General features: G+C 44.0%; 1 protein-coding gene across 1 annotated transcript in view; it reads right to left on the bottom strand.

Annotated features, from left to right (window-relative positions):
- Positions 1-613: 613 nt before the first annotated feature.
- Positions 614-9884, bottom strand: part of GPRC6A (G protein-coupled receptor class C group 6 member A) — a 103368-nt gene continuing 94097 nt past the window's right edge. Inside the window, exons 4-6 of the mRNA XM_075338314.1 lie at positions 5947-6159; positions 3911-4034; positions 614-1725 (exon numbers count right to left, since the gene is read on the bottom strand). Coding sequence (XP_075194429.1) covers positions 614-1725; positions 3911-4034; positions 5947-6159 — 1449 coding nt within the window. The remainder of the gene's footprint in view (positions 1726-3910; positions 4035-5946; positions 6160-9884) is intronic.

Raw genomic sequence — 9884 nt, 5'->3', positions numbered from 1 at the left:
CTCCGCTTCTATTGGACACCTGCCGTGTGATGACGCTGTGACGCCGCACGAACCGCCCCCTAGAAAGGAGGCGGATCGCCGGCCAGTGCGACGTCGCAAGACAGGTGAGTCCGTATGACGGGGGTAAGCGAGGTTGTGCACGACGGGCAGCGATTTGCCCATGTCGCACAATCGACGGGGGTGGGTACGATTGCTTGAGATCTCGTTAGCGAGATCGCAGCATGTAAAGCCCGCTTTAGATTTAAAGCAACTCTCCAGTGCTGAAAGACAAAAAATGCTTGAGTGGTGCTGTAAAAAGGTTGTTTACCATGTAGTGGACAACCCCTTTAAATAGGATTTTGTAGATAAATATTTTAGATTTAGAAGGGAAATAGTTAGAATTATTGATACTTTTGTAAGCCTGGAGGTAGTTATCTGATTTCCTTAATCTTTTATATGTCACTTTGTACAGTATATATTGTATATATTGTATATATTGTATTTTCTTACAAAGGTAATAGTGTTATCCATAACCCTACTCCTACCACTCCTAGGTTTGTATTGCGCTACTTTAGGAACCGTCTGCTTTGTAATGTGACTTTCTATAATGTTCAAGTGGGAAATTACAGGTCCATCAAATACTTGACGTTCTTTTTCTTGGAAGGGTTCTGTTTCTGGTGGGAGGAATATCTGTTCTCACAAGCACCTCATGGAATGAAAAGCTATTGCTTATACAACTCACGGCTGACTTACTTGGTGGACTGTCTTGCATAGAGCCGTACTCTGGTAATGAGGGGGAGCTGCATGACACCTGACTCACTGTGATCGTGCTAGCACTTTTGGACGAATATTTGTAGATCATTTTCAGGAACGCAGACTTTGTATTAGTGTCTTGCTTATATAAAATAATATAGCACTTTGGTAAAAATGTACATGACAAGATGCCATAATTTGATAAAAGGATTACTATCATCTCAACAGCTGGTAAATATATGCCAAATGTAGTGGCGTAAATGGGAATAAACGTTATCCATGAAATGAAGTAAATCAGCATACCAAATGTTATAAATTTTGCTTCATTGTAGTTTTCTGGTAGTTTTCTCCCTCTAAAGGCAAAAATGAAACCTGCAAAGGCCAAAACAGCAATGTATCCCAGCATTATACCAAATGCCACGGTGGAGCCTTCATTACACTCTAATATGATTGTTTTTGGAAGAGAGAAATTCTCTTTAATGTCCGGAGACCAAAAAACCAACCATGTAGTGCAAATAAGCACCTGAATCCCACTACAGACGAAAACCAGAGTAAATGGCCTGTGAAGGAACTTTAAAATGCTGTGAAATCTTGGCTCAAACGTAAATGCCAGCAGTATTTTGATTGATTTTAGTAAAATACAAGCCACGACTACTGTAAAACTAATCCCGAACATAGTTTGTCTTACTTTGCACTTATACTCAGCTGGTTTACCAATAAAGAAGACCGCACTGACAAAACTGAAAAGGATAGAAATGAGGATGACGTAACAGAGAAAGCCTCCAGATGCCTTCACCACTGGTGTATCAAAGTTCTTGGCAAACAGGATGGCTATAGCAAAAATAGCAAATATTCCAAAAAAAGAGATTATTAGGAGGACAATTGCCAGACCATCATCCCAGCGAAGAAATTCTATTTTCTTCAAGAAACATACAGAGCTGTTGACTGGAGACCAGTGAGTCTTGTTATTACACTGGAGACATGAGCCCATATCTAGAAAGGAGACAAAACAGAAAATAACACAAAAAGTTTAACAAAATGGCCACTTTGGTTAAACTTCAATGTCCAAATAAAATAACAGTGTACATGCTTGTTCAAAATATTACAAAAGGGCTTTCCCATGTAAGACATCCACTCTATCATATAACCATGCAGGTAATGGGTTGATTACTTTCCCAAGATCCTTCCATAGCAAACAATTAGCTATGCTCATTTCCCTGCCGCAGCCATTACAGATAAATGTGATATTGCATATGGCCATTGCATGGAATGGATGTTTAGGAAGAACAATAATGACCTGATTCCAAACGACCAAAGAGCTGTTGCCTGTATGTTGCTTTCGGTTTATGGCCAGGGATGGTGGGAGAACACTTTTCTTTAGATAAAGGTGTAGACCACTAAATAGGACTCTGGATTAGGCATTCTGCATGCCCAAGCTAAGTGACTTTTCACTGTATACTCTAATGCCGGTGTTTATGCGCTATCCTGCTTCTCTCCTTCAGGAGGGATGCCAACATACTCATTGCTGCAGCTGGTTTGCCCCCTCCCCCATCTCTCCCCAACTGTCAATGTGTGTACACCACACAGATCGTCTGGGAGTGCACCTAGAACATGCACTCCTTCCCTGCTCTTAAAGGATCAGCACACTATTACGCGGAAATAACATAGTTTGAGAGGCACTAGATATTTAAGGCATCCTTCTACTAGGGGAGGTGCCTGAGCAACATTTTCAGTTAGTTAGTTTCTGCCTAGCTAGCAAGCTGTCAGGTTCCAGTTTCCAGTGTTCATTACCTGTACCTGTGTCTGCTTTCCCATTCCTCTCAGTATCTGCAGTATCCACCTGTTCCAGCTGTCCTGTCCTCATCAGCCATCCCAGATGCACCTGCCTGCACCATAGACCAGTGTTCTCCAACTCCAGTCTTGAGGCCCATCAACGTGCACGTTTCAGGATTTCCTTAGCAAGCCACACGTGTTGGAATCATCACCTACGCAGTTGATTAAATTATCATATGTGCAATACTAAGGAAATCCTGAAAACATGGACTGTTGCTGGGTCTTGAGGACTGGAATTAGGGAACACAGCCATAGACTGTACTTGCCTGTACCTGAGCCCTTTGTTACCATAGGGGTCAGCTGCCACAGTCTTGGACACTGCCCTAGGCGTGGCACCTGGCAGTCAAGCCCATTATCACCACCTGATGCTTTGGCATATATCCGGTAGATGCTTACTAAATTTTCCCTTCCACATCAGAGTAAGCCTGGGTTCCCCTGTGGTTCAGTGGGTCCACTCCTGCTCGCCACCTCAATATATACACTACATAGGGATTTGGAAAGGGGATCTTGGGGACTGCTACTTGTTTGCATTAATCATACAGCACATGGATCAGAAAAGTGTATATTAAAGATCTACATTATCAGGTCAAAAGTGGGCTAGTTTTTTTCTCTTTTTTGTTCTCGCTATTCCCTTGAGTATTTTAGATTTATATTAAAGAGATATATCAACAGTTGAAAAGTGGTCAGTTTATATTTATCTTATTTTGTATTCACTGCTCCCCTTTTTTCTGGGTTTTGTTGTTTCTTAGTTTTATTTAAATCCACCATATGGTTCCAGAGATATCAGCTTTACACATTTTTATGATCTTTACAAAGGGGTGAGGCTCATAGGATAATAATGCAGAGAAGAATATTGGAAGAATATTGGAACAACCCCAGAAAATCATGTAAACCACACCCTCTTGGTAAAAATTAGAAAACACAGCATTAAATAAAAAGGCTCATGACTCTAGAGTCACCTGGTAGAGGTTATAAAAAAAACTAAAACAAAAAAACGCTAAATAATTACTCAAGAGAGCAATGGGAATAAATTAAAAGCAAAAACTGGTCACTTTTGGCCTGATGACAATACGTCTTTAAATACTGAATATAATTCAGAATAGATAATGAAGAGCTACAGAAAATGCAGAAGAGTAATCCATTATCTCTGATATTTGGTTCTGTTCTGACTGCGTTTTTTAACAAATATGATGCAATTACAAACTATCTTCTCTAATGTTATGAGTGCAAAATACACTATTAATAATGGTAGGCAGAATGTTCACTATAGTTTCTGTAGAGTAACTGGAGGCTTTTAATTCAATTTCTCACTTTATCAATTGTGACTTGTGTTTTTGGATAGTACCTGGCTTGTTGGTAAAGTGATTTTCAGGGCACGCAACACATTCATAACAACATGTATGCTGACTTGCTGATGTTTTTTTCATTTGTCCAGGCTTACATTCATCTGAACATCGAGATTCTACCTTCTGTAATATCTGAAAAGGTTGAGCATAAATATTAATTTGTGCTAAATAATATACTGTATATTGATAATCATCATGAAAACAGATAGTTCAGGACAATGACCAAAACCAAGTTCACACATACAGGTTTTTGAAGACATATATAATAAGAGTATTATACTGTATGTCACTTTTCCTCTCTTATACAAATTGCAAACAGACAAGAAGACCCCTGTCAGACACCTCTCTCTGAGACAAATCAGATTTGTTGGCGGGGTCAGACTGGCCCACCGGAGTACTGGAGGATTTTCTGGTATGCCCCTGTTGACTGATGCAGGTCCAACTAGCATTTCCTATCGATTAACTCCTCACTCCTCCCCGGGTTGGACAATCTCGAATTAGTGGAGCACTAAAATTTCTACCGCCTTCTGCTGCAAAGTACAGCTTGCTTGCCTGCTGATCGGAACGCTGTTGTTCTGAACACCTGTCATCTCGTCATAACAGAACAGGCCTGGAGCTGTAATATGATTGGTGAAGTGCCTGCTTCCTCTTCTCTTCACTAGTGCGCTAACGATGGAAAACAGAAGGAAATAGACAACTCCCTCCTGCATCACCCACAGAGACAAACTAAAGTAAGTAATATTTGTGTCTCTGAGTCTTATCATAACTCTTCACTGAATAAGGGTCCACTGAAATCTCAGACATGTCACTGGGGGTGACACAGTATGGGAATGGGCCCGTAGTAATATAAAAGGACTTGTCATCTCTACTGTGTGGGGTAGTATATAGAGGATCTGTCAGCTCCCCTGTGTGGTGCAATGTATAGTGGACCTGTCAGCTCTCCAATGTGGTGTAGTATATAGAGGCTCTATCATCTCTCCTGTGTGGTTTAGTATGTAGAAGATATGTCATCTCTCCTCTGTGGTGTAGTATATAAAGGATCTGTTATCTCTCCCGTGTGGTCTAGTATAAAGAGGATTGGTCATCTCTCCCATGTGGCATAGTACATTGAGGATCTGTCAGCTCTCTTTTGCGTTGTAGTATGTAAAAGATTTGTCAGCTCTCCTGTGTGGTGCAGTATATAGACGATCTGTCAGCTCTCCTGTGAGGTGTAGTAAGTAGAAAATCTGTCAACTCCCTTTGGTGGTGTAGTATATAGAAGATCTGTGAGCTCTCCTGTGTGGTGTAGTATGTAGAAGATCTGTCAGCTCTCCTGCGTGGTGTAACATGTAGAAGATCTGACAGCTCTCCTGTGTGGCCTTTAAGTCTCTTTACACCAGCATGTCAAGCAAGTCACTATCCACAAGGAAAGACTTTGCCCCTTATACCTTATTTTCCTCTTTTTGAATCCAATCCTGACTTCGGCTATGATACAAACAAGTACTGTACTAAACTGCTCCTTGTGAACCTGCTCTAAAGATGGCAATGTAATATTTGTGACAGCTGCGGCACTATTTTCTGACCAGATCTGTACCTAAACCAGATGGGCTCGGAGTTTTCTGTCCAGTGTTGTAGTTTCCTACATAGCACAGCACAATCAGACGGGTTTTACAGCCCCATATCTAATAATAAGTAACTTTGCGGTCAGGGCTGATATCTATTGGGTTAATGGCTATAGTTATAACATTCCTTTTTCCTTATTTTAATGCTTGATTTAATTTAGCATTTTTACAGAACAAATAAAAACATCAAGGTAAGCACTTTTTAGCTTGCCAGTGCAATTCAGTCCTATAACGATTGCAATGCACGGACTGGCCGTGGCTCTTCCGACTCGATCAGGACAGCTTCATGTATTTCTATGCAGCTGGCATGCTCATGTCAGGAAATGCGTGGCCAGTCTGTGCATTGTGATCTGAGATCAGACCAAATAGCGCGGATGTGTGAAATTGCTCTTAGTCAGAATTCTGTAATATTTAAAATGTAATTTTCTCATTACCGTAAAATCAATGAAGTCATTCTCTTTATCACTGTGGAATGTGAAGAGGTCTTGTTCAGTATCATATTCAGCAAATACAGTAAAATTAATCTTTCCATCACTGCCCAATTTCCAGATCAGTACATCATATCCAGTATTGGCATCTCCATTGGAGTCAAAGTTAATGGTTCTTCCCATGTAGGTAAAGTTTACAGTTTTTAGTGACTGTAAAAGCTGTAGAAGTGGGTGAGTAAATAGTAGATATTAGTCAAAACCATCAATCTTAATATTCAAGAATGTTAACATTAACCCCCTTCATCCCCGGTCGATTTTACATTTTTTGTTTTTTGCTCCTATTTTTCCGAGAGCTGTAAAATTTTTAATTTTCTGTCAATTTTGCCATATGTAGGGTATTTTTTGCGGTATGAGTTGTATTTTTTAAATGAAACCATGAGTTTTACCAGATGGTGTACTGGAAAACAGCAAAAAACATTCCAAGTGCGGAAAAACAAAAAAAAAATTGTGATTGCACAAATGTTTTGAGGGTAGTTTATTCACAGCGTTCACTATATGGTAAAACTGTGTTGGTGTGATGAATCAAGTTGGTATGAGTTCGTAGATACCAAACATTTATAGGTTTACTCTTATCTAAGGGGTTAAGAAAATTCAGAAGTTTGCCTAAAAAAAATGGCACACTTTTTGTGACATTTTTTGAGATCCATAGCATTCACATTTTTCAGGATATGGGGCTCATTGACATCTTATTATTTGCTTCTAGAGCTGATGTTTTTAATGGTAGTATTTTTGGGCAGATGCTACATTTTAATCGCCGGTTATTGCATTTTGCACAAAATTTGCAACAACCAAAAACTGTAATTTTGGCATTTGGATTTTTTTTTTCTGCTTTGCCGCTTACCGATCAGGTTAATCTATATATATAATTGCCTTATTCTGTCTGTCTGTCTGTCTGTTTGTCTTGCTCCAAAATTGTGTCGTTTCAGTGACATTGTGTCCTTACAGTGACAACCGTCGGATTGGCCACTGGGCTCGGACTGGCCCCACCCCTTTACATGGATTGGCCGCTCGGCTCGGCCTGACCCCCCCGCATGGATTAACCGTTTGGCCAGGCCCGCCCGCCGCACACGATGCCCGCTAGGCCACGCCCCCTCACACTATGCCCACTAGGCCACGGCCCCTCACACTATGCCCGCTAGGCCACGCCCCCTCACACTATGCCACTAGGCCATGCCCCCTCACACTATGCCCGCTAGGCCATGCCCCCTCACACTATGCCCGCTAGGCCATGCCCCCTCACACTATGCCCGCTAGGCCACGCCCCCCTATCCTCCTATTATACTCCTCTCTGAGGGGTTCTCAGCATGGGGATGGAGCACGATGGGGAGTGCAGCATGGGGGATGGAGCACGATGGGGGGTGCAGCATGGGGGGTGGACCACAATGGGGGGTGCCCAGAATGGGGGGATGAAACATGATGGGGGGTGCGCAGCATGGGGGATGGAGCACGATGGGGGGTGCAGCATGGGGGATGGAGCACGATGGGGGGTGCCCAGAATGGGGGGATGAAACACGATGGGGGGTGCGCAGCATGGGGGATGGAGCACGATGGGGGGTGCACAGCATGGGGGATGGAGCACGATGGGGAGTGCAGCATGGGGGGTGGAGCACGATGGGGGGTGCAGCATGGGGGATGGAGCACGATGGGGGGTGCAGCATGGGGGATGGAGCATGATGGGGGTGCGCAGCATGGGGGATGGAGCACGATGGGGAGTGCAGCATGGGGGATGGAGCATGATGGGGGGTGCAGCATGGGGGATGGAGCAGATGGGGGGTGCAGCATAGGGGGTGGACCACGATAGGGGTTCCCAGAATGGGGGGATGAAACACGATGGGGGTTGCGCAGCATGGGGGATGGAGCACGATAGGGTTGCACAGCATGGGGGATGGAGCACGATGGGGGTGCGCAGCATGGGGGATGGAGCACAATGGGGGGTGCGCAGCATGGGGGATGGAGCACGATGGGGGATGCAGCATTGGGGGTTGACCACGATGGGGGGTGCACACCTCCCCCCAAAACACACACACACACCGCCACACACGCACCGCACAACACCACACACACACTGGGAACCACAAACACCGCACTACACAGACACCCACACACACACAGACAATGCTGCACACACACAACACACAAACACTGCGGCACACACAAATATACACAAATATATGCACATACCGCGCAACACACACATTGCAGAAAACATACCTCCCCCCAAAAACACACACACGCACCCCACACACACACACCCACACAAACCGCGCAACACACACAGCACCACACACACACAACGCTACAGACACACAGTGCTCCACAAACAATGCAACACACAACGCAACACACAAACAACACCACTCTCACACCTTCCCACCCAGACAACACCCAGAACATTTACAGCGCCCTACACAAACACTTGGCAACTACACACAACAAGATCTATATATATATATATATATATATATAACAAAAATCATACATTAACTACACAATACGTAAATTCTAGAATACCCGATGTGTTAGAATCGGGCCACCTTCTAATTGATTTTATATTTTGATAGATCTGAAATTTATGAACATGGCGATACCAAATGTGTGCATATTTTTAATGTTTTTTAATCGTTTTATTTGCAATGGGGTGAATGGGGAGTTGATTTGAACTATTAAGTTTTTTTTATTTTTTAAAACTTTTTTAAAACTTTTTGTTTACTTTTTTTATTTTTACTAGGGGGCTATAAGGATCAGCAGTTTGATCGCTGATTCATTTCTGTTGATCAGAGCTACACAGCACTGATCAGCAGAAATGCTGCATTCCTGTTAAAGCCATCATGATAGCAAAAGGTGTTCTCACATAAACCATCACTACCATGGTAACCATCTGCTCCCCATGATTGCTTCACGGGGCCTCCGATGGCAGCAGTTCCCTGCCACAGCCATTTCCTTGCCAGTGGTCCCCTGCCGCAGCCATTTAAATTACATTTTGACAGCACAATCTAAAGGGTTAACAGGCGCAGGTGGATCGTGCACCCATGCTTGTTAGCCGCAAATGTCTGCTGTTCAAATCAGCAGACATGTGCAGGGATCACCGCCGGCTCACCGCAGCAGCCGGCAGTGATTACCCTTTCATGATTTAGGGCGTACTAGTACATCCTCAGTTGTAAAAGGGTTAAAGACAATTGACAATCTTCATAGAAGTGCATCTCAGTCTTAAGGCTGCTTTACACCAGACAATCTATCGTGCGATAGATCGTCGGGGTCACGGTTTTTGTGACGCACATCCGGCATCGCTGGCGATGCCGGCCTGTGTGACACCTCCTAGCGACGCAGTATCGCTCACAAATCGTGAGTCGTGTACTGCTCGCTAGGTTCCATAATATCGTTTAATTTAGTTGTTCATCGTTCCCGGGGTAGCACACGCCGCTCCGTGTGACACCACGGGAACGATGAACAGCAGCTCACCTGCGTCACGCGGCCGCGGCCGGCTATGTGACGGAAGGAGGTGGGCGGGATGTTTACGTCCCGCTCATCTCCGCCCCTCCGCTTCCATTGGCCGCCGGCCGTGTGACGTCGCTGTGACGCCGAACGTCCCTCCTACTCCAGGAAGTGGACGTTCGCCGCCCACAGCGAGGTCGCACGAGAGGTAAGTATGTGTGACAGGGTTACAGACTTTGTGCGCCACGGGCAGCGATTTGCCCGTGACGCACAAACGACGGGGGCGGGTATGATCGATTGTGAAATTGCACAATCGGTCGTACCGTGTAAAGCCCCCTTAAGATCTTTGAATTCAGCTCATGAAAAATGGGAGCAAAAACAAAAGTGTTGCGTTTATATTTTTGTTCAATATAGTTCAGAAAAATTCATTGCACGTGCTCAACATATGCACA

This window comes from Anomaloglossus baeobatrachus, chromosome 3, assembly GCF_048569485.1.
Source record: "Anomaloglossus baeobatrachus isolate aAnoBae1 chromosome 3, aAnoBae1.hap1, whole genome shotgun sequence".
In the NCBI taxonomy this organism is placed as follows: domain Eukaryota; kingdom Metazoa; phylum Chordata; class Amphibia; order Anura; family Aromobatidae; genus Anomaloglossus; species Anomaloglossus baeobatrachus.
Note: the sequence above shows the minus strand (reverse complement) of the source record. Positions and strands in the feature narration are given on the sequence as shown.